This window comes from Taeniopygia guttata, chromosome 13, assembly GCF_048771995.1.
Source record: "Taeniopygia guttata chromosome 13, bTaeGut7.mat, whole genome shotgun sequence".
NCBI lineage: Eukaryota > Metazoa > Chordata > Aves > Passeriformes > Estrildidae > Taeniopygia > Taeniopygia guttata.
In genome coordinates, this window is record NC_133038.1 from 838,174 (window position 1) to 863,432 (window position 25,259).

Here is a 25,259-nt window from a genome sequence, read left to right on the forward strand (position 1 = left end):
CCATTAGAATTTACATGTGACTTATACTGTGATCTCCATTTATTTAAAAATTCATCAGAACTGGTGTGGCTGAGGGACTTCTGGCAGTTGAAACAGAGGTGACTGTGTTTAAACTATACCCTGAACAGTTGTTTGGTCACTCTTCCAGTGTGAATAGGAGTGACTGTCAGGGAGAGTAACTCATGTTCTTTAACAAGTACAGTATTATTTATTTTTGCTTCAGTTGCTGATAGATTTCAGAGCTCAAAATTAGGAGTATTGAGGAGCGTTCTCATTCATAGATACAAGTCTGTACAAGTCTGGGTGTATGTATATCATCACTGCCTTCCTCACCTTTCCTGGGATATGTTTTTTAATGAGCTGCTCTTCTGTGAATATTTTTAGTTAATTGAAGCAAGAAGTTAAGTGTGTAATCAAATGCACTTTGTACATTTTACATAATTTGCCCCTTGTTTAACCATTATGAGAAGCTCAGTTTTCTAAGTTTGCAGTGGTCACTCACTTCTGTGCTCAGCTAAGTGCAAGGAGTTTCTGTGTAAGCCTGATGGACACAGTGGGTACCCAGTTCCTTAAAGCACCAAAGTTACCAAGTTTATCCACTTTCAGAATCTACAATTGAATTCATAGAGCTGTTAAGGTCGGAAAAGACCTCTGAGATCATGAAATGCAACCATCAACCTAACACCACCACCATGTTGACCACTAAACCGTGTCCTCAAGTCCCTTAAACATGCATTTTTTGAAAACCTCTAGGGATGCTGACCCCACCTCTGCCCTGGGCAGGCTGTTCCAGGTCTTGACAACCCTTTCCATGAAGAAGTTTTTCCTAAGGTCCAATTCAAACCTCTCCTGGCACAACTTGAGACTAGTTTTTCTTGTCAGCTGTGGGTCCTGCAGCACAAGGCTGGGGGTTGTTAGCAGAGCTGAATGAGTTCCACACCCAGCACTGCCCCTTGTTCTTCCCAGCTCCACACTTCCATAGGCAGTCCTCTTCTAGGCTCAAATTGCTGCTCTCAATTTACCCAGATATGTTGAGACAAGTGTTTTAATGCTGTTCATCTTTTTTAACTCATTTGCATCAGCATGCACTAGCCCTAACTGAAGATTATTGGTATTAATCTGCTTTGGCCTATGCTGCTGTAGCTCTTTGTTGCTGTTGAGAACTGAACCTTTAGTGCTTTGATCTTTTCTCTCGTAGGTCTCTGAGCCAGGGCAGCATGAACTCGAACATGCTGGACGTGCAGGGAGGCGCTCACAAGAAACGCGCCCGCCGCAGCTCGCTCCTGAACGCCAAGAAGCTCTACGAGGATGCCCAGATGGCGAGGAAGGTGAAGCAGTACCTGTCCAACCTCATTGTAGAGACAGATGAAGAGAAGATCCAAATACTGTCACTTCAGTGTGAGCCTGCATACAGCACTTGTAAGTACAGTGAGCTAGAACAGCAGCATGATCTATATCTGTATCATTTATTCCATCTCTAAAATACTCTTTTAAACTTTTCCTCTGAGGAGAAGATACTGTAGTAAGGGTTGTTTTGCAGTTCATGAACTGAGAGCTTCAGCAGGACAGCATGTGTGTTCATGTTTTGGTTGAGCTCAAAAAACTTCTGTGATGTTTTTTATTTTGACCTTTAGTTCCTAAAGCCGTGTGTCTTTCCATCAGTCTGGCAGGAAATCCATTAGCACATCAGCTCTGCTGGTGCCCTGCTGTCCTTGCACAGGAAGGATAAAAGCAGTCTTTACCATATGAACAGCAAGAAATGAAAAGAGACAAAATCAATATAAAACTGCAATGGATTACACCTTAGAATAAATGAAGATTGTTGAGAAGGAGAAGTTAGGTCAATATTGACTGATGAGTTTGACATGGCTTGACAGTCACAAATTGAGGACTACAGCAGGACAGCTCTCATAATTTGAGCTCTTGTCAAACAAACTGTTGTCTGACCCGCTGTCTTACACAGTTCAGTAAATTCTTATTTAGAAATAGGAAGTTATAATTTGTTTTATTTAGATACTCAAGCAGTTTTCACTTTCTTGAAAGGCAGAATTGTTTCAAAATAGATGAGTAACAACCATGCTAAACTAAATTATTTTTGCTGCTTGTCTTTTGTCCAAATATAGCATTTTAAGGCTTTTTTTGTCTTCAAATACTGTTTTATCTCTGATGAGGTAAGTTCAAAGCATGACTAGGAGATGGCATCTTGAAGATAAAATTTTAAGTCCTTGCCGTTATCCAGCATTAAGAATGCAAATCCTTATTATTCCCTAAGATGCCGTCTTATGCAAATTTTCTTTTAGCTTTTACTTTTAAGTAGCACTGAAGCAGGAAACCTGGAAATGGCCACATTTAACTCCCTTTTAAAAAACATTAAATCCTTCATGTTTGAACTCTTTATAGATGGTCTATGTGGAATTGTAGGTACCAGGCCCAAGAAAAAAACATAAATGTTATCTGATTGTTTTTTATTTGTTTAAAAAAAAAATAATATCTTATATGCACGGTGCTAGTCATAGATATTTGAAAGTAAAAACAGGGAATATATATTGACTGTTCTACTTCATGTAGTTAGGCAAATCAGGTCCATATTTTCTTAAAACATCAGAAAGGAAAATGAAGTTTAAGTGGATACACAAGATTGGCATTGTATTAAAAGTAACATTTTAAAAAGCTGGGGGAAAAGCCTTAAGCCCCAAAACCCACAGGCAGTAGATGCAGTTGAGATTATCCTTGTTACAGAGCTGGGAGAAAGAAGAGAGGAGTGATGTGTGGCATGAGGGAGCTGCCAGCCCCTCGTGGTTTTAAACCTGGTGCAGTGAGAGTGCTGACCTGTCCAGGGATGCCTCTCCGCCTTGGTTGGATTACCCACATTCAGGGGTTCAGCTCCCCCATTTCTTACATCAGTAATAAGCTTCTGCCCTTGCTTGTGGTAGGAATGAGCAGTAGTGACACTGCAATCCAGAGTTTTCCAACAGAATTTAAGGAGAAATCAGATGAGGAGCAGTCTGTGAATTGCTGCGTGATTAAACCAGAAGCTGAAGCAGTGCCCTGTGCTGTAAATCACTTGTGCCACCTAGTGAAACATTTGATGCCAGTTGCAAAAACACCTGATTTTGAAAGAAGTGCTGTTGTGCAATTGCACCTTGCATGCAAACATTTAAAATACAGGCTTGTTGTAGAAATAAACAACATATTTTGATCTTCAGATTAAGTACCACTATGGCACTTTCAAGAATTTAGGGCTTTTTTTTAAAGCCCTTCACACATCATCTTCAGTGTGATGGGATTGTAATGTTTGGACTAGAAATGGTTTAAAATACAATTTATCTTCTTTATACAGTGGTTCCTTTGTCTGCAGTTGTGCTGCAATGCTAGATATTCATATGCAGTTTTTCCCTAACAGTGACAAAGAATTTAAGTGAGAGAAGAGGAGGGAAATCCTCTGAAATGTCTCCAGTGCCCATGAGATCAATTGGCCAAACCACAAAAGCCCATCAGCATCAACAAAACCGAATGAGTCAAGTTCTTCAGGTCCCAAGTGTGAATTTGTACCCCAGCAGGAAAAAGGGACTGACAAAGGATCATGTCACATTCAGTGAGTATCTTCAGTTCACCTGGCTGGGGAGGTTTTAGGATGTAAACAGGCAGGAGGGAGGAGCTCTTTTGTAGCTGAGTGGTTTATGTGAGATACTGCCGTGCTTCATTAAATTGATTAATTTTAAAACAGCTGATACATATTGCTGTGTTTTAAGAGAGTGTGTTTAGTCATTTGCACAGTCTTTTATAACTTTCCTTAAAACAGTTAATGGTGAGGTGCTGTCTCCAAATATGCTCTTGTTCCATAAAGTCTAATATATTTGGGTGAAATCATTGAAACAAATCACAGACATTTAATATTTTAACCTCTGGGACACCATTTTAACCATTTATGGTCAAATGGAGCAACATATATTATTAGTTGCTCCTAGTGAACATAGTTTTTTTGTCTTTAAATTTGCTAGTTGCAAAGCAGTATGTTCTTTATTAAGAAACTTTTGTCCTATTTAAATAACTGTTGTATCATTTGAAAGCTGCAGTTGTGGGTTATTAAATGAAGTTAGCTGCAGTCAATAACTGATAATAAATTACTTTATATTAAATCAGGCATCAACATAATTTAAAATAGCTTCAGAAAACAGTATATTGCAGCATATAAAATACTGTTTCTAGTTAGTATTTTATTTTAGTTCTCCTGTGCTGTGCAGTTTGATAAGTTCCAGAAACTTTATTCTCAGAGGTTTTTCTTCATTAATGTGTGTGGTGGTCCATGCTGATCTAACAATTAGTGAGAAATTGAAATAACACCTTAGCACTGAGTCCTCTGCAGGATGGTCTAATAGTGAGTAAGAAACACCAAACCATCTGTGGGACACTGGTTTTGCTAAACTGGCCAAGCTGTGGATAATGCCTGTCAGTGTTGATTTGAGAACTCCTGCTTGTGAAGATCCTGAACTGACCTGGTAGCTCTGACACACATGGTTTTTAACAGTCCCAACAGTGCCATGGATAAGGATTTCCTCCAAGGTTTATACTGCACACAGATTTTTTGGGTTTTTTTTACATAGTCCTTTGCCAGAACCACAATGAATGTATCCATTGCAGTGGTTGCTGTTGGGTTATGGATGTTTCAACACAGTTTAGATGAGCAGCCAGCAGTAGCAGTGGCCACAGCTGATCTGACCTAAATTTAAATGGAGACTGCCTCCACATCTCTGAGCATCTGCTCCTCTCTTTGCTGAATATTCTGATTGTTCAACATGGTGCTTATTTGTAGTTTAAACAGAAAACAGTAATTCAAAAGAAGAATAATATGCAGTAACTGATCCCATTGTTTTCATAGGTACAGGCTCTCCACAGAAGTCATTAAGTTTGTCTGAGGAAGTAAGTAGTAAGAAACAAACAGATGACACTATGTCCATGGCATCTTCTTTGCACTCCAGCCCACCTGCTTCTCCTCAGGGCTCCCCACGCAAAGGTACGTCCCAGGAACTGGAGCCTAAACCAGGGTGGGCAGTGGCAGGAATATTTGTTGGTAATGACACGTAAGAGAAACAGTAATTTAGAATATTCATGTCAAGAACAGAGTCATGTCTTTCTATGAATAGATGTGATTTTCCAATATATTTGTATGTTTTGGACCTTTAAATCACTTAGTATTTAAAAAAGACGGAACAGTTGTTTTCTTAAAATACTGCCTAAGTGCTTTTGGCAGAATTCCCAATAGATCTGAAGTGCTGACACCTGCCATCATACCAGTTCAGATTTAGGTGGCCACTTGGATGAATGAGATTCTCAAACCTGGGGATTTCTTGAAGATGACAGTATTGGACAGAAACTGCAGCTATTGAGATAACTTCTGGTCTTGCTCAAGGCAGTTGGAATACCAGGTGATTAGACAGAGCTGGAGATGGAATGGTGTTGTAGGTCTCCAGGACAGATGGTTTAGGTTGCTGCAGAAGTAGTGGATCCATCTAAATCCTCGAGTCGCTGTTCATATTTTTTGTTCTTGTGCACAGGGCTTTGTATGCATCCCTGTCTCTCATGATGCCCTAAGAATCCCTTTATTTTTGATGTCTTCATCTTAAAAGACCTGCATCACTTCATCATTAGTCAACCTTGGATGGAAATTGATTTGAAATCTCTTAACAGCACTCAGTAGCCAGCGCGGGTGGTTGGTGTTGGATGGTGTAAGGCCTCTCTCCCTCCCTTCTGTGCTGCTCTGACTCACTGACAGCCTGAAGCCACCGCCTTGGCATGGCACGGCACAGTGACCTGCTGCATCTTCTCACCCCTCTCAGTGGGAGATCAGGCTGGTCTCTCCACTTCTGCCTTCACAAGATCCTGATTCCTTTAGGAGAATGCCACTTATTGTACTTAAACACAGCATAAAAAGCTTAAATACTTGGGTTGCCAAATCTTGCTCCACTGAACATCGCTTACAAATATGTTATTTTTGTTAACTTTTACCTGGTTCTTTGAAAAGAATGTTTTGTTTCTTAGGGATTGTTTCATTAATTCACCTTACTTCCAGCACTGATCTCATTTGATTGAGGTGATCTGTACTTTGTTGTATGTGTTGTGCTAACACCTCATTGATCTAAAATTAGGTGCTTCACAGACAGCTGAAAGACATAATTTTAGGCATGAACACATTCCACTTAATTTTAGATTTCATTTTCTTTTGAGCTATACCCAAGTGATACACAAATAAGATCGAAGAAAAAAGGATTTTCAATTAGGATGTTATTTTTGTTGTTATTTATCTCATCATCAATCAACATCTGTCTGTGTCTACTTCATTGTAGTTGGCAACATCCAAAGGTCGGATAACTGCAGTCAGATGAATCTCTCTGGCTCTTCCTCATCACTGGCCAGTGAAACCAGCAACAAGAACAGTGGACAGCGCAGCTATGGAATAGGTGGGGCTTATTTACAAAAGCAGATTCAGAAGATTTGCCAAGCTGGAAAGAGTTCTGAGAAAAGTGCAAAGGTGGACAGAGAGAAAGAGAATAGAAAGGCAGAAGCTGAGCTTGAACCTACAAAAATTAAGGGAATCCAATTTAGAAGACTTAGGGAAAGAAGCTTCTCCAGGGAAAGAACAGCTTTTGCTGCAAAAAGGGAAGCAGAGCCCACTGAAGCCTTAGAAAGCAGTGGAAACCAAAAGGACAAGGACACTGATACTCTGAGTACAGCAAGCATCTGTACTAACAGCAGTGTGTACCTATCCTACTGCCTATGCACAAGGCCTAGAAGAAGAAGGAAGACTATATAATGTATTTTTAGAAGGAAGACTCATGTCCATGTTGCGTCCAATATCCTGAATTTATCTGAGTTATTTCAGTGTTATCCGTTTACATATTTAAGATGTTTAATGTGCTTCCCTTCCAGATGTTTGTGTCAGTTCTTTGTAGCTAATCACCCTTACAGTGCAGTGAAGACAATAATGTGAAGTTTAGAGAATCAAGGAACAGGTACAGTGTCAGTTCAGTTATTTAGTGTCTCACAAATGCCAGTGAAACAGTAAGTTCTGCAACATTTGTTAATTAAACAGTCCCTGAGATGGTGTTGTGGAATGCTCACTGCCAGCATTGGTGTGTATTCCGTTGGTCACATCTTCTGCTGTCCTTTACCGCCAGCAAATGCTTATATTTAGTCTGTTAATACAGGTGCTGTTATTTTATGGCTCAGCTTTCAGATAGTTTTAATTTCTTTAATGAAGAGGACCCCCTTTGTTCTCCAGGTAGTTGGAACAGGGTGAGGACATTTCTTGCTGCAGTGTAGTTGTATCAATTTAAATAGTTCCTAAAAAATATGAAATATTAGTTATTGCCAAATGAAAGAAAACTGAAATTTAATCTTAAAAAGGTTGCTCTTAAGTACACTTTAAGGTTCAGTTCTATAGCTTGATAATATTGATATTTAGTACTCATATTTGCTCTTAAAATCTTACAAAATAGTCAAAGTTAAGCTGTGAAATCTCAAATTATGAGCATTATGCTCAGTGGCTGTATGCCAGTGTCTCCACATGCCATACTGTATCATCTCTGTATTGTTTATGCATTTAAGGGCATCCATTCTCTGTATTAGATTGTGTGTATCATTGGCTTTTACACTGTCCTGTCATTTCACTTCTTCACCTAATCAATGTAAATATGTGGCAACCCCACTAAAAGGCGCAAGTGGAGAAATTTAGGCAAAAAAACACTGGTCTGAGGTGTTAGATATATAGGGGTGTATACCTTATTTGTGTCTGAAATAAGTTATTTGAGGGTAAGCCAAGCAGAGAAAAAAAACATTATACATTATGCTCTGAGTGTGGTGGGATCTTCAGTTGCTCCCCTTCTTTGGGAACAACCCTGGAGTCTGATCCAGCTCCTGCCAAGGTTGTGCTTCCTGCCTTTGCTTCCTTCTCTGTTAATTTTGGAGCAGATGATAAAACCGAAATGGATCATATGGATAATCTCTGAGTGCTCATAACGGTCTTTCACCTTAGTCAGCATCTCCTCCTCCACTGCCAGAATCTTTTTTTGAGTCTTGCATGGCAGTATGGCAGAGGGATAGTGGGAAGTGTGCTGCATTTTTACTGAAGGAGTCAGCACTTGCAGAATTGGAAAAATCTGATCTGCCTGCCCAGTAGTGATGCAGTAGGCTGCTGATTCTGGTGTTGTAGGTTAAAGCTGCTGCTCTGGAGAGTAGTGGAGTTGCAGATGGGTTAATTGGTGTTCCTGGACTTGCATTAGTAAATCAGTGCTAGATGCTGATAGATGTTAAAAGATTTAGTACCCTAAAATCCTCGGTGGACTGATTGTATGAAGACAGGCTTTGGTTGGTTTTCTCCTAAATATCCTCTCTGTAATGTGTGAGTCAATACTTGGTTGTCATATGTTGATCCAGACATTCTCCTCTCCTCTCCTGTACTTAGGCTATGCCCTCATACCTTCCACTAAATCCGACAACTTCTCAGACTCCAGTCACAGTGAGATCTCCTCCCGCTCCAGCATCGTGAGCAACTGCTCTGTGGACTCCATGTCAGCAGCACTGCAGGATGAGAGGAGCTTGTCCCAGTCCCTCATCGTGGTGGATTCCAGCGGGGCAGAGAGAAAGGAGCATCCTCAGGCACTGACAGATTACGGCCAGCCCTGCCCAGGGTAAGGTGCAGCTGCTCCTGCTGGGGCTCGGTGTGTGCTGTCAGAAGGGGTAAGGAGACTTTGGCCAGGACACAGTTGTGCGCTCCACTGTGGTTATTAAGCATCTGCTGGAGCTGGAGCACTGGCTGCTGTGTGGGAGCCTGTTTCCATAAGAAGCTTACAGTATTACTTGGGGAGACAACAGCTTGTTCCCATTGGTGAGGTTTAGCTGGATATTTCTTGCAGGAGACTGGAAGCTTGTTAAAAGCCAGGATGATGCTTAGCAAATTAATGCCATAGTGAGAGACAGCAAAAGAACAGCAGGATATGTTCAATTCTCTCAGAGTCAGCAGTGCCAGTCACTTAACGTGCTCTAATGAGATTTGTAAGGATTTCTCTAATTATCATTTGTTGCTTAGGCAGACTGGCAGCTTTCTGCCACTGTCTTTCTGACAGTTTCCACACAAGAGGTCTTGCTACTTCAGTGCAATGAGAATTTGTGCTGAAATGGTGCTTTGAACTGGAAGTTTTTGGATTTTTCTTGCTAGACGTAGCACCTTGAGGCATAGGATGTAACATCTAATATATCTTGAGATAGTATTGTCTGTCCTCAGCTGTCATGGAGTCAGCTAAATGAGAGGTGCTCCTTACATTTCTCATTTTTCCAGCCCATGGAATCACAGAATGCTTTGGGTTGCAGTGAACCTTAAAGATCATCTTGATCCAACCCCCCTTCTCTGGGCAGGGATCAGGTTCTTCCAGCCCCATCCAACCTGGCCTTGAACACTTCCAGGGATGGAAAGAAATGAGTAATTCAGTTAATTTCATAGGGTTAAAATGAGAATTTAAAGATGTGCTTCATCAAAGAAGATAATTCCTTTTCTAGAAGTCATAATATACTCTGAGGTCATGTTCTGTGGTTGTTCCTTTATTCCTTTGTGAGGGAAGAAAGTGGATTTTATCCTAGGACTTAAAATAGAAAAGAAAGGAAATAAAACCTCTTGCTTGCACATACCTAAAAAACGTTCCTTGATTTCACAACACGTCAGTAAACTGTTAAAGAGGATGTTGAATTTTAATGTTGTGCTGCCCATGCATTTGTTAACACAACCAAAAATAGTTGGGAGACTTGAATAATGTCTAGCAATCCTATCTTCATTTATTCTAAATTCATACAAACCTGGCTTTATTTTCCCCCCTTAATTGTGCAATTAGAGCTTTCAGCAGACATTTCTTTAGAAAAGAAATTTTGGATTTTGCTTTTCAGAATCTGTCCCTCCATATTGTTCACACAAACGTTACTTATGCCCAGTATTTCCAGATGTTCTTGAAATTCAGCTGCTTCCACTCTGTCTAAACGACTTGATGTTGCTGCCAATGAAGGGGTTGGATTTTATTCTATTTTTTTTTTTTTTTGTTTAGTTTATAAATATAAAGAAAAAGGTTGGTAGCAGACTGAATGTAAGAGGTAACTTACTCCTCTGCTTTCTGTAAGGCAATGTTTCTGTGATTGGTAGAGAAGAGCTTCTGTGGGCCAGGCTTAGGGATCTGGGGTGCAGCCTGGAAATGCATGTTGCAAACTTGTTATTCCCTTGGGAATAACCCCCTTGCTGCTGGGTGCAATAATGATTTGGGGGTAACAGTGTCTCTTGTCAGTGCTCCCTTGTGCCTTGAGCTTGCTGCTCATCTGACACAGACCCAGAATTGGCTCTGAGTAGGTTGCTCTTATTGTAAAAGCTTACAAGCAACAATTTCTGTTGTTTTCCAATGTAGCTGGTCCATCACTAGGCCTGCTCTGATCAGAGGGATGGCATTCACATCTTCCATGAGCAGCGAGGAGATCTCCCACGAGCACATCACAGTAGAGGCAGCAGACAGCGGCCGGGGAAGCTGGACTTCATGCTCAAGTAGTTCTCATGACAATTTCCAGAACATCCCAAACCAGAAGAGCTGGGATCTCCTCAGCTCTTACCGCCACACCCAGCTGGACGGACCTATAGCTGAAGTGGATCCCGCAAACTGTTACTCTGAGGAGGGTTACTTGTATTCCGAAGCCTTCTCCAAAGCCAACAGGCAGTCGAAAGCCAGCATGGAGCTGGATCAGTCTCGGCAGAGCTGGGCATCCTCCAGCTCCCTGTCAGACACTTACGAGACAAACTATGGGACAATTAAGCGGAGGGGGCTGGAGAACTCCACGGCGGAGCAGACGGAGGCTTTGGACTCTAAACCAGGCGCTGATACAACTTACAAAACTGTTACTTCCAGTACAGAAAAAGGCCTGATAGGTAAGCCAAGCCAACAGCTCATGGAAGCTGCTACATCTGTTTTTTATTTCGTACTAAGTTGTTAAAAAATGACATCAACAGGTCTGGGGCTGCCTGGCATGTTGAATTCAGCTTCACACGTGGTTGTAATTAGAGCACTACACAGTGTGTTTTCAAGCCACCTTCTTTTGCATTAGGAATATCAAGATAATAAACAAGTGCACTTCCCCATCACTTCATGGGTCTGCAGGAAAACTCTATTCAGGAGAATGTCAGGCAGTTCTTTTCTGTAGTATGCTATTTGCTTTTTTGAATGATTTTGGAGGCATACTCATCACTGTAGATGTTCTTCTGACAGGGGTCAGTGATCCCATACTCATTGTAATACAGACTTCCCAGGAACCCAGAGGGAAGAGCATGACTGCAGAATAGTCTGGAGCTCACCTGCCTCTCTTGGAGCTGGGGCACCTTTGATCCACAGGGCTTTGGGCTCCAAAAAGGCAGAGCAGATTCCTTTCCCGTCTTTGCTATTTTGAGATGCCATTTATTTGATTATACGTCTGCAGTTTGGCTACTTATGAAAGGAGAAAAAAATTTAAAATGTTCTTTGAAATATGCATAGTTCTGTCAAGCAAGATGTTCTTCCCCCATCCTATTGAGTTCAGTAGCCAGAATTAAAGGAACTCGGTTAGTAGCAAGATAAAACATGGAATGCAAAGCTTTCTAAGACTGTGAGGCAAGGGTGCAGCTGAAATGCAGTTTAATTACTGAGTGGATTGCTGGAGGGGTTTGTTATCAAAGGTAATTGACTGAATAAACATTGCACATAGGGCGGAGGTCTTGGATTGTGTTCTTCCTTCTTGGCTTTAGAAAAAAAGTCGTGGTGGATCCTTGCAGAAAATCTGCTCCCAGCTCATTGCTGTGCCTGTGCTCTGCCCTTGCAGCCTTTCAGAGCTGTTCATGAGTGTCTGGGCTGTATGAGGAGATGGCAGGCTCACTGTTCAGTTCGTGCTGTCTTTGCTGACAGCACTTGCCCTTTCTTTAATTCTCTTTCCAGTCTGCACCATGTAGCTGTGAGGAGCACTCACAGAGTGCTGGACATGAGTATGTCTGCCCAGGGAAAGATCTGATAAGGGTGATGTAATTACAGGTTTGCAAAGGCAAGTCCATTAGCTGTTTGCCATCACACAGTGTGCCAAAGATACCTTCACTTTATTTCACTGTTTGTAAAATACTGTAAATTGGAACTTAACAAAGGGACACGTTATTCTTGCGTTACTACAGTAGACTAAAGGTGAGCTCTAGGGAGCCTGAACCTTTCTCCTTTGAAGGAGAACCCACCCTTGTCATTCTCCTGCAAATCCAACCAGGACTGAAGGTGAGGTGAGGACCCAGCCCTTCCTCATCCCTCCAGGGAATAGCAGATCCTCTTCACTTCCCCTGCTTTTTCACAGAGACCTCATTCAGAACTAGTTAAATGAAAATAAATCTTGTAATTAAATAGTATAAATCTCTACCTGTACCCACGTGTATCTGCTAAACCCCAGACTGACTGAATTTGATTTTGGTTGTTTTACTGTCAGCCCAAGCATGAGCTGAGGCCATTAAGTATAAACCAGCTTGTGTTCCTGATTCCAAAACCTGGAATCTCACAAGACCACAACACAACAAGAAATACTCCTTTATTTTTCATCCCTTCACATTCTTCTAAGATAAGAAACTATTGCATTTGCTGAAATAAATGAAACTAATGAACATGCACTGTTTAAAATGAATCCACAGGAGGAATGCAAATTCATTTAACTAAGAGATTAAAAAAATTGCCGTGGCTTTGAAATTCTCCTGTTGCAACATGTCCATGGAAAAAAGCCCAATTTAACATGCACATAAGCCCCAGACCTGGGGTGGGAGGGAGGGGAGGCAACCTAAAAGAGTTACATTTTGGGTTGAGAGCCTCTGTGACTTGAACTACTGCTGAACAGGGCAGGAAGGGAGAAGATGAATTATGAGGCATGGACATTGCAAATAAATAACATTGACTATAACCTTTTCATGACTGCACAAGGTGTAATGCAGCCCTTCCAAAGGCTGTTCCAATAACTGTTCCTGGTTTTTTCTCACTTGTAAACAGAGAACATAGTTTAAGATAAGGGTATAAAAGAAAACAAAACAAAAACCAAGGGAAAAAGTAAGAAATCAAAAGTATGGGTGTGATGAGCCATTTCTCACTCTGTGAAAACGTAAAATAATTAATGCAGGCTCAATACACAGTCTGCCTCATAGGATCAACTTTAAGTGATGCTATTTTTTTTCTTCCTATGGCATAGCTGGATGGTTTCATGTCTTTATACACATCAGTTGATATGGTGATGTTTGATTATAATGAATTTGTGTTAAGCGACTGACCTCTTTTGGGCAAAGAAATGGGCGTTGGAAGTCAACCAGCAGCTCTTGCTGCAAACACCAGCATGCTGCATGAAGTAACTCTGGGCTGGTTGCTTTAATTCCTTCTGTTTCAGTCTCCCAGCCTGTAACAGTGGCAGCAGACTTGGCTGTGCTGCCTCTCCATCCTGCTGGAGAGCTCCAGAGCATCCCCTGGTGCAGCAGGGCCACAGGAGCAGGGACTGTAATAAAAAGTGTTAATTGCAGTCTGAATGCAGACGAGCTTAGAGTCCTCTTTCACTCAATTGACATCTCACCTAAGGAGTTCATGGATTCTCTTGTTACTCTGACTTCTTAAAATAAATAGAAAATAGAAATGAAGGCATAAATACCTGCTGCTGTCGTTATAACCAGTGTTTCTGCATTTGCATTTTGTTATCAGTTTCTGTTTTGCCATTGTAACATTTCATGATTTTTTAACGTTTTGTTTCCTTTCTTTTTCTTCTTTAACATTTCCATTGCTTATTTCTTGTGCCCAGTGTACTGTGTCACCTCACCTAAGAAGGACGATAGGTATAGGGAGCCACCGCCCACCCCTCCGGGATATATGGGGATTTCTTTAGCGGACATTAAAGAAGGATCGCCCCACCACCCACACCTCAAACCTCCAGACTATAGTGTGGCAGTGCAGAGGTCAAAGATGCTGCACAGTGACCTCTCTAGACTTCCAGCAGCTGCTGTCGGTAGTGAGCCGGTGGCCTGTGTCTCCTCGAGGATGCCTCCGTGGCACGGCCGGCAGCCCTCCAGCCCCAGAGTAGCAGAGCTGCCTGACGCAGATAGTGAAGAGGATGGTAGGTGAACACCTGGCTCGGGAGCGGGGCTGTGCAGGGTGCACTTCACAGCAGTGTTCTGGGCTTTCTCTTGCCTCAGCCTTGGAGATTAAAAGCGGATTAATCTCCGGATACACAGTTGTGTTTGTGTGGCTGTATGCACATGCGTGGCTGTGTGTGTCATGCATAACTGTGTGCATGTACATACACGTTTAAAGCAAAGAAGAATGCCTTCCCCTTAGAAAAAGCATGTTGGCACCAAACAAACTCAAAGAATATGTAAATAAATAAATATACAAAAATGTGCGTATAAGATCTCCTAAAGTACAGCTGACACACTTAAGAGCACGTAGATACTGTTTTTTTGGTTTTTTTTGGTTTTGGTTTTTTTTTTTTTTCTTTTAAGATTGGTCCTCTCCTAAACAGTGAAGGGACACTGACAGGCTACCTGTGGAAAAACTCTAGCCTCCCTGGGCTGATTAAATGGTGTCCCAGTGGTTTGGCTGGCATCAGGGTGATGGTCTAAAATCAGTGATTTGGATTTGGTGGAGTGAACTTATTTCATGCTGCCTTATGCCTCAGGAGATATTTTTGGAGATTGAGTTTCAAAATATTGAACAAAATAATAGTGAACTTCTTTTCTTCTGAAGAGTGCATTTGATGAAACCTGTGTTCTCTGCCTAACTTGGCCTGACAGTGTCTCTTCGAGTTCATGTTTCATGATCTTGTTTGAAGCAACAGCCAGTGCTGCCAAGCATGGCATTTGTAGGGTGACCAAAATGTGAGAGGATTTTCCAATGAAGACTGCTCTTATATTGTGTCAAAGCTAACTTCAGGTCGGGGGAATTTCTACTTAATTGTTTATCTGCTGATTTGCTTTTAATTTCTGTGCACCGATGTGATCTTCTGTACGTTTTGCTGGTGAATTCTTTTTTTATTAGAATGTTGTGATCATTTCCTTCCATTTCAGTCTGATTTAAAATGAGCCTGTATTTAGATTAAAACAATTTTGATGCAACATGATTATATCTTGGCCCTTCAAAATGTGTAAGCAGTAGTTAGTATTAGTATTAGTACTGCAGTTCAAACTTAGAGTAAACATAAAATTGCCTGGCATTAATTCTGCTGTGCTTTTGATGTAAAAATAAGGAAGTCATTGCTTCAAACGTTTTTAATCAAATTTTTTTCAAAGTTAAATTTAACTGTACACTTTTAGAGGCACCTATTTTACTATTTTTGAAGTGCTTGATTAATTTTATTTGGGATAAAGTGCTCACTGCATGGAAATTTGCTGGCTTTTTTCCCAAATCCATAGCTTTTGGCATACTGGGAGCTGCATGCTGATAATTTCTGGAGGAGCTAGGTTTTTTTGTTTTTCAATATGTCTTTATCTTATGACCATCATACCTCAGACTGCAGAAGCTGTGGGTGCCCCATCCCTGGAAGTGCACAAGTCCAGGCTTGATGGGGCTTGGAGCAGCCTGGATGGTGTCCCTGCCTATGGCATGGAGTTGGAATGAGATGCTTTATAAGGTCCCTTCCAACCCAAACCATTCTGTGACTGCCTGAGGATCTGATAAATGGTGATGTGGAGTGTGTAGTGATCAATGATAAAGACAGTGCAAACATGCTGCTGAAGGGCTGAAGCTGTCATAGACTCACTGTTATCACCTCACTGGGTGCTGGTGTGTGTCCTGTGTGCCTGAGGTGGGGACCGGTGGAATAACTGCCTGTTTCTTTATCTTGTTTTGCAGAAGATGAACAAGTATCAGCAGTTTAACCCTTGGGCTATTTATATGAACCACTCACAACACAAAGGATGTGGGAGAAGGTCTCATGGTTCTTTTAGGACTGCTGACAACTTGCTGCTACTGACCTCAGACCTTGCCTCTGTCCCAGACGAGATGGAACGGGTTGGATCACCTCTTCACGCCTTCCTTCACTCTGCCACCACCACCTACTAAGCTATTTCTACACATGAAATAGAAAGCCCTGTTCAAGGAATGTGCTGACTGTCTGGGCACCAACATGGGTGCCCAGAGATGGACCGAGCTTCATGCATTGGGGAGGACCAGTTGTCAGCACCACTTGAAACTTGGGATCATTTTTCTGTATGATATCATATAATCCTTTGGTAGTTTCCATTGTTGTTATTTTCTACATGACAGTTAGAAGTCTGAGAGTGTTATTTTATGAACTTCAAAAAAAAATTATATCAAAATGTCAGCAAAGCAAAGGATGTTGCTGAAATATCTGAAAATAATTTATTAATTTAATATTTTTAAATGGGAGTTTCCTTTATGTGCGTTGGGAGTGCTCTGGTTGGCTAATATAAATGTTTAGTCAATGCGACAGTAAATTAGCTACACATCAACTGTTGTGCTCTCGAAATAAACACAGAAAAGTAGAAACGGGTGCAGAAATTTATAGATTTTAGAATGGGTTTAGATTTAATATGAATAGAGCCCAATGCCCTGCAGAGCAGTGTCTGTCAAGGCAGCACTCCTGCTGCTCCCCTCCCACATGGACACAGCAGAAACCTGTCCAAGGATTTTAGAAATTGTTTTAGCTGCCAGCCAACTAAGGCAACAGTTGGTGCTCTCCTCCCCTGTTAAGGAATGTTTGCAATGTGGAAGCCGTAGCTTAAGGGGGGAGCATTTGGGGATTTCTGAAGCTTTCCCAAAAGAGTTTTAACCAGATTTTGCCTTGCAGAGTTCAACATGCAAAGCATGTTCTAAAACTCAAAACTCAGCTGTGTGTTGTGGTTTTTAAGATCATCTCACATGTCCTGGCCTTTTCCCAGAGTTGCACAGGGTTTAGGTGCAAAGGTTATCTTTGAAAAAAAATAATAAAAGAATTAGATATCACCTACATTTCACAATAAAATTTGTGAAAGTGATTAATAAATTACACAGTGCTTATAGAAGAGCATCATGCATTTTATGATGGGTTAAAAAACCCTGTTGTGTTTATCTGGAAAATACAGATAATCTCAAATTAATTTTTTTTAAATCCTAATTAAAAATCCTGGTGTTGTTGATGTCAATGAGAATTTTGACTTACAGCCAGCCAGTATTAACCCATGATCCTCTAGTTTGACTATGGTCAAAATAATTGCTTCTTTGTTTTTACTTTTAGCCAGCCAGAGTGCAGAGGGGTAGAACTGGAAATGCCTGCAGGTTCTTTTCTTTCTCCTTCTTCCCTTCCTTCTTCCCTTCCTTCTTCCCTTCCTTCTTCCCTTCCTTCTTCCCTTCCTTCTTCCCTTCCTTCTTCCCTTCCTTCTTCCCTTCCTTCTTCCCTTCCTTCTTCCCTTCCTTCTTCCCTTCCTTCTTCCCTTCCTTCTTCCCTTCCTTCTTCCCTTCCTTCTTCCCTTCCTTCTTCCCTTCCTTCTTCCCTTCCTTCTTCCCTTCCTTCTTCCCTTCCTTCTTCCCTTCCTTCTTCCCTTCCTTCTTTCTTCCCTTCTTCCCTTCCTTCTTCCCTTCCTTTTTTCCATACATGACACCCCATTCTAGTGTTAAAATCAGACATGAATGTGTGAATATGTATTTAAACATTTAATTGTAAATCTTCGTTGTGATGTTTACAGCCTAAGCTAGAAAGATGATGTTTGTCATTTTTACAGTGCCTCAAAACTGATTTCTATATCCATAGTTGTGGAGAGCTTTAAGGTTTTTTTTTTTACCTGTATGTGTGCAGGGGTGCAAGGTGAATGCAACATTTTTGGAAAATGCCACAAGTACCAAAAACAACCCAAAGCCTTTGATGTGCTTTCTCCATAGTAGCTAGGGGCTGAGCTAGGTGGATGAGAATGACCCAGCCTGTGTCTGCCTTCAGAGCAGTTCCAGGTTCAGCATTGCCTGGAATGTACCTGTCACCAATGGAATTGGGAAGGTGTAAATGAACAGTGATGCTGAGGAAGAGGTTGCCTAATTTATAAATCACTGGCTGGCTGTATGAATTTTTGGCACAAGTATCAGAGAAGCAAATAGTTGAAAAAATACATTGAAATCCACTTGAGGTATGGCATAAATACATGCATTTTGCTTTCTCAAGGCCTTAATGCTTATAGTGAACCTGCACAGGCCTTAATGACTGAAGATTAATGTGTCAAAGCAATGCAGGGCAGAGTGAGTGTTTTCAGCACATGCAATATTGGCAATAGAACTCTTGAACTGATATTCCTGTGGGATGTAAATCCAGGTCCTGCCATCCCATTGTCAGCTGTAGCTGCTTGTTAACTTCTGCGTGGAAAGCAGAGGTTTTTGATTTCTGGAAACCAGAAATCCTCTGTGTTGTGTCAGGTGAATGAAACCACACGGTTCCTTGGCCCTGGTGGGGAGCTGCAGCTTATTCCAGCCTGTTGAACAAAAGTATAGGGGATGGGGGTTACTAAAGTGGCTTCCTTTTACCCCAAAACCCAATAGTGCTGCCTTTGAGGACGCAGGGAAGCCCCTGTGGGGAGCAGGGTCGGGGTCTCCTGGCAGTCAGCAAGAGCAGCTGAATTAATCACCCATCCAAACATGGTGTTTGGTAGTGTTTGCACATCAACAGCATCCATATGTTCCACAGGGCTTGGCAGACACTGAAAAGTTCTGGAATGAGTGGAAGTCTCACTAATAATATTTTCCTAATAGCCAACACAGCTGGTGTACATAAATCATGCATAAATGATGGACAGATGAGCTACTCCTGCTACTCCTGCCTCGCACAGTGTGGCTTCTCTGCTGCTCCTTGCTGGGGTTTTTGTTTGTTTGTTTTTAACTCAACCGATCACATTGATTGGGGCCAATAGCCAAATGTGGAGTGTCTGGTGTGGGTTTGAAGAGACATTATCCCTTTTTTTGGTAATTCAGACAGAAGCAATATGGTGGTTAGTAGCTGTTGTACACTGCTTTGTTGAAATGATGTCTTCTGGACCACAGATCCCTGACTCAGTACCTCTGTTAGGTTCTTCTAACTTGGGCTCTGATGCTGATAAACAGTTAAGGTGCCTCATGTCATGTTCTTCCACTGCCATACCTGGGTTTGCTCACTTCCTGCTCGTTGTTTTCTTCTTACTTTTGGTGAAAGATGCATTTCAGATTTCTGTGATTTAAGCACACAGTATTTTGTTATAAATCTTAAAATTCCAAATAATTCCTGAGAAAGCAGTGTAGTTTGGTAAAATTGAATTGGCCTCTCCAGTTGCAGAAAGGGGAAAATGAGATCATTGAGCCTCTGAGCATCAGGTTCATCTCCCAAGTACACAAAAGAAAGGAAAGATAACGGCTGTGAATGTTTGCAGTTCATATTTTTGCAATGTGGACAAATTTTGAGTGTTTGCCAACAATGGGCAGTGTGGGACTTTCCTGGCCCCTTCCTTTTGCCTTTACTCAGATAAGTTTGTAGGTGTGGCCTCACCTTCAGTCCTGTGTGTGATTTTGGGGCACTATGATATGAAAAAGACATGAGAGCATCCAAAGGAGGCCATGAGGATGGGGAAGGGTCCGGAGGGGGAAAGTGGCTGAGGGCACTTGGTCTGTTCAGCCTGGAGAAAAGGAGACTGAGGGGAGAGAGACCTCATTGCAATCTACAGCCTCCTCCTGAGGGGCAGCACTGATCTCCCCCTCTCATGACCAGTGACAGGTCTCAAGGGAATGGCCTGAGGCTGTGTCAGGGGAGGTTTAGGTTGAGTATTAGGAAAAGGTATTTCACCCAGAGGGTGGTTGGGCACTGGAGCAGCTCCCCGGGGCAGTGGTCACAGCACCAGCCTGGCAGAGCTCAGGAAGTGTATGAACAATGCTCTCAGCCACAGGGTGGGATTGTTGGGGATGGTGCTGTGCAGGGCCAGGAGCTGGACTTGATGATCCTGATGAGTCCCTTCCAGCTCAGCAGATCCTGTGGTGCTTCACTGGAAGGTGGTCAGAGCCCTTTGCTTGGATGGGGTGTGCTGGGGCTGTCTGCACCTGCCAGAGGCAGAGGGTGTCCCCAGGGGCTGAATGTGCAGTGATGCCACTTGCAGAGGGGCCCGTGAACACCCTGTCAGGGGTTTTCCAAAACCTTTCATCACATCCTGAGTGATTTTACTGCAGGCAACAGTGGAAATACAATCCTGTCATTTAAGTTTTTATAAAACATCAGAATATTTGAAGGATAAACTTACCACTGCCTTTGCAAAAAGAAAAGAAAAAAGGGATACTCTCTCTTTAGAAAAGCTTTACACATTATGTTTTAGAACGCTTGTATAGAGGGTAATCTATCTTGAATTCCCAACCCAGCTTTTGCTTCTGTTGTGCTTTTTATTGTTTTATCTTTATTTCTGATATACCTGGAATGCAGTTTAGCTTGGTATTAATTAAATTCTAAATATGTGAGCATATTGGCAAAACTGCACAGATGTAATGATATTCCAATAGCAATTGTACTGCACAAGTCAGTGATTGTAAAGTATTCTGTAACAAGCAATGTTTGTCTCCTATTTTTTGATACCTCTTACACTTATGTCTTTTAGAAAGACAGTGCCTCTGTATGCTTTTTGTATTTTTACTGAGTGATTGTAAATATTTGTTATATTTTTGGTTAAGAGAATGTTTAAAAGTACTGTTTATTATCCAATCTATTAATATGTTGGAATCAATAAACAATCAACATGTATTAATTGTTTTCAGCAGCTGTTTTCTGGCAGCCAGTGGAGGGTGGAGCTGAAGTGGTATGAAGTGTGTACCACCTGGGAATGATGCTGACTCCAGGATCAAATAGGAGCCACCACTGAGTCATTTTGTTGTCTTGACAGTGAGGACAATACAGACATGTGGTGTTCAGAGAGCTGGAGCAGCATTTCTGTAAAAACGGGCTCAGACACGTGGAATTACTCAGACTGAAGAGAAGGATCTGTGGAGACTTTAGAGCCCCTTTTAGTGTATAAAAGATCTCCAAGAGATCTGACGAGGCATTCTGGACAAGGGGAGATGGCTTTAATCTGAAGGAGGGCAGGATTGGTTTTGATTTTAGGAAGTAATTTTTGCCTGTGAGGGTGGGGAGCCCCTGGCACAGGGTGCCCAGAGCAGCTGTGGCTGCTCCATCCATGGAACTGTTCAAGGCCAGGCTGGACAGGGCTTGGAGCAACCTGGGATAGTGGAAGGTGACCCTGCCCATGGCAGCTGTAGGTGGGGGTGGGGGTGGACTGGATGACCTTGAAAGGTCCCTTCCCACCCAAACCATTCTGTAATTCTGTGATCTTTGCCCCTTCCCCAGGTCCTGTGATTGCTGCCTCAGCATCAGCTGGGGAGGCCAGAGAGAGCCTGAGGCCCCTGGGGAGGCGTGTGGTGCCTCCAGACCCTGTGCAACACATACAGATGGAGGTGTGTGCTGGCGCTGAGGGTGAACCACACAGTTGAAAATACTAAATAATTCTTTTCCCCACCCTTATTTTTGCAGAGGGCCTTTGGCCCCTAGGCACCCCAGTGTGTTGCTGAGGGTGGGATGGGCAAGGGGAGCAGGAGCTGTGCTGGGCCCCCCTTCAGTCCACTTCCGACTGCATTTTCCCTCCATTTGTGTACTGATAATACAAAAGCTAAGCTATGAGGGAACTTTATGGGAAAGGACTTTTTCCTTTCAGGGACAGGATTTTTATGTAATAGGTTCTTCGCTGGTAAGCAGAGTCTGCAGCTTCTTGTTCTTTGCTCCGCCAGCACACATGGCATTTTCCTCCTTTCCTCCCTGTGCAGCCCCTTTCCCTGTGCTGTATGTGGGGATGTGGCTGCAGCTCTGATGCTCTGGTAAGAGATGAGTTTTATCTTCACTATTTTACTCACTCCAGTGGGACTTTTCAGTTCTAGAATCACAGGATCATGGAATCACCGAATCGTTTGGGTGGGAAGGGTCCTTAAACTTCACCCAGTTCCAGCCCTCTGCCATGTGTGAGGATGCCTTCCACCAGCCAGGTTGATCACAGCCCATCCACCCCCACCTTGTTCTCAGAACCTGCTTTGAAACCAGCCTGGTTTTCTTCCCGGGAATCTTTGAATTCCAGCAGTTTCTGGGAGTTGGTAAGGTTTTTAATTTTATTTTTAAACTTCTGAAACCTCCGTTCTGTTTGCAGAAGGGTGAAGGAGCAGAGCTGCCACGAGAGGCCAGCATTGCCTCTGGTTTCGTGCAGGCTTGGCCGGGGCTGTGCACGCTGTGGCTGCCACGCTCAGCCAGAGCCCAGCGCCCTGGCAGGTGGCACGGGTGGCACTGGGGACATTCTGGGCTTCACTTGTCGCTCCCCGGCCGTGGGCTGCCCCGGGCCATTGGCGATGTCTGCAGGGACAAGGTGGAGCCATGCGGTGCAGCAGGACCTGGGTCTTAGCAGGGCACTTTGCATTTAGGACTTTATCTGGAACCTGGTCCTGGCTTCTCCTTCATGTGCCTGGATGATCCCTTTTCATCCATGATAGTTTTCCTGCCCTGGGGAAGCCGTGTCCTGTTCTCCACTGCTCTCCATCTGCTCTGCCAGAGGGAGGCTGTGAAGGATTTCTTCCTGTGGCAGCAGCATCAGCAGCTGGTGGGACAGTATGGGAAGGCAGCAAGGAGCTCTCATTGTGCTGGGAGGTGTGGTGCCAGGATGGCCTGACTGCAGCCAGCAACTCCTTCTGTAAAATCAAATGGGGGAGAAGCAGTGCCATTAGTGAGCAATCCATTTAATGAGTTACTTGGATTTTGGGCTTCTCTTTCCTCTTCTCTTTTTCCAGGTGGTGGAATCGTGTGCAGCGTCACGTCCCATCCTCACATTCCATGTCCAAGCATTTGGGTTAGACCTGGCACTGTTGGAGTGGTGGAAGCTTTTTGCTTTGACAGAGCTTCATATTCCCTGTGCTCGAGGGCTTCTGAAGCTGCACTCAGTGCATCAAACAGGTGCTGACCTAAACTTGAGGGTATTCCCTGGGGGCACTCAGCCAAGGCTTTTTCTGATGTTCTGCTGGAGAGTCAGTATCAATCTGATTTTATTGGGAAGAGTTGGACTGCAGTGCCATGTGTTGTTTGCTCATGAAGAATTTGAGAATTGTCTCTCCAAAGTAAATATGAAAAGAGAGATGAATTCTCTCTCCCTCCACAGAAGATTTCTTGCCCAGCAGGTGCTGCCTGCTGGAAACATGCTTTCTTTTTGCCATAAGGAAGAAGGCAAGAACTGCACTGGCAGCAGCAGGGTCACAGCCTGAGGTGTCCCCACAACCTGGGGACTTGCCAGGAGCTCTCTGAAGGCAGGGTCAGTCAGTGCTTTCAGCCACTCATCATTTATTAAGAGGGTAAAATGTGCTGGAGAGACCATGTCTGAGCACCAGGAGAACTAAAACCTGTCCCTGCACCATTCTTCCCTCTGGGTTGAATTCCTGCACTTTGGAGGATGGAGTAAATGCATTTCTCCTCATCCTACCTTAATTCAGGAGGAGCACTTCAAGTCTGTGGTGTTTGTGCTGTGTGCTTTTAGGCTGTGGCATCAGCTCTTGTGGTTTGACCCAGAATTTGCAGTATTTTTATCTTTCCTGAAGATCCAGGTCCTGGAGGCACGTGATGACATGAACTGATGACATTTTGGGGTGGGGGGGTGGGGGGGTATGTAAAGCAGGTTTTGTTGCTACGAAAACCTTGAAAACACGGACTATGAACAGAATTCTTAAAAAAAAAAAAAAAAAAGAAAAAAAAAAGAAAAGGGAAGGGAAGGAAATGAAGATCTATATTGATTTGACCTGCCCCTGGCTCCCATCAGCACTGAGCTGCTGGCTCCTGATGCTGAATTCCCACAGCCCATCAAGAGAAAAGCGCAATGTCTTTCCCCAAGGTACTGCCCTGAAGACTTTTACTCGTCTGAGAGAGCCAATACTCCTGGAAATGAAGGAAGAACAAAGTTGTTTGTACAAGATGAATGTTAAATGGGCTCCACAAAGAGTTCTGTTCATTCCCCTGCATTTGTCAGAAGAGGAGAATAATTACTGGTGTCACAGTGGTGCAAGTTAGTCTTGGTTTGGGAGAGAGGGAGAAATATGGTAGTAAGTGAACTTCCAATGTAGATATAGTTGCATTTAACACTTAGGAGTAGCAATAAAGATGAAAGTTGTAATTGTGTGTGCAATTTCAAAGCTCGCAACATAATTTTATATCCTCAAACATCTGTTTTAGGATCAGAGCAGAGTGCTACATAACTGGCTCATTTTTATATCTATCAGTTAGGCACCATCAAGTTTATTATAAATTCAAACTTATTTATGTAAACATGAACTTGGGTTGAACAACTCCACAGAGTGATGATCCTGAGAATAGTGTGTTTAGAGCAGCAGATCTCCAGCTGGCTGTTCAGCAGGATGCTACTACATGGCAAAACTCATGGCTCCAGAGGGAGATGGCCGTTGCAGGAAGCTGGGCAGTGTTTTACTTAGGAAAAACTCTTCCAGTATGTCAGGGGTTGATGGAGGCTTTCATGATCTGCTCGCCCAGGATTGTGAACACACCTTGTCTTCACCTCAGTGTATTGTATTTTTGGGTAAATACAGCACTAATGCTTGGCTGCAATGTGATATCTCCTCTTCTTTCTCTCATTGTGTTGGTAGTGAAGCTGGTAGAGGGGAAGGTTTTGGGGTAGGCTTCTGCTTGGAGGACCAAAGGAGTGATGAAAGACCTGGTATTAGGAAGGAATTCTGGCCTGCAAGGCTGCTGTGGCACAGGTCACCCAGAGAAGCTGTGGCTGCCCCATCTCTGGAAGTGTCCAAAGCCAGGTTGGACAGGGATTGGAGCAACCTGGGATAGTGGAAGGTGTCCCTGCCCATGGCGAGGGGTAGAATAAGATGAATTTTATGAGCTTTATATGGGAGGTGCTGTGCAGGTGCCATCCAGTATGGGTTTCCCAGGCTGCTCCTGCAGGCAAAAAAGGTTCCAGAGGTTTTGGGGAGCAGCAGCACCCCCAGCTTCTCATGGGTGCTGTTCAGGTGGATTTGCTGTTGGTTTCCCAGCTATTTCATGGTGGGATGCTGAGAGCTCTTCTTGCCTCTGCAGCTTTGTGCTGGGCTACGGTGCCTGGGCAGGCTTTGTGCTCCCTGCGCAGGTTGGCATCTCCTATGGGCTCCTTTCCCTTGCCCATATCATCATGTGGCTGCCCTGACTGT

General features: G+C 43.0%; 1 protein-coding gene across 15 annotated transcripts in view; it reads left to right on the forward strand.

Annotated features, from left to right (window-relative positions):
- Window positions 1-20,775, forward strand: part of RAPGEF6 (Rap guanine nucleotide exchange factor 6) — a 123,125-nt gene extending 102,350 nt beyond the window's left edge. For 8 of the 15 annotated variants that reach the window (XM_030284248.4, XM_030284250.4, XM_030284249.4 and 5 more), the window contains 8 exons: window positions 1,199-1,419; window positions 3,404-3,595; window positions 4,880-5,014; window positions 6,345-6,458; window positions 8,462-8,687; window positions 10,440-10,951; window positions 13,852-14,163; window positions 15,897-20,775. In XM_030284248.4, the coding sequence (XP_030140108.4) occupies window positions 1,199-1,419; window positions 3,404-3,595; window positions 4,880-5,014; window positions 6,345-6,458; window positions 8,462-8,687; window positions 10,440-10,951; window positions 13,852-14,163; window positions 15,897-15,922 (1,738 nt within the window). In that variant the 3' untranslated portion in view covers window positions 15,923-20,775. The remainder of the gene's footprint in view (window positions 1-1,198; window positions 1,420-3,403; window positions 3,596-4,879; window positions 5,015-6,344; window positions 6,459-8,461; window positions 8,688-10,439; window positions 10,952-13,851; window positions 14,164-15,896) is intronic. The other 7 variants (XM_030284252.4, XM_030284253.4, XM_030284258.4 and 4 more) reach the window with 3 other exon arrangements.
- Window positions 20,776-25,259: the final 4,484 nt, after the last annotated feature.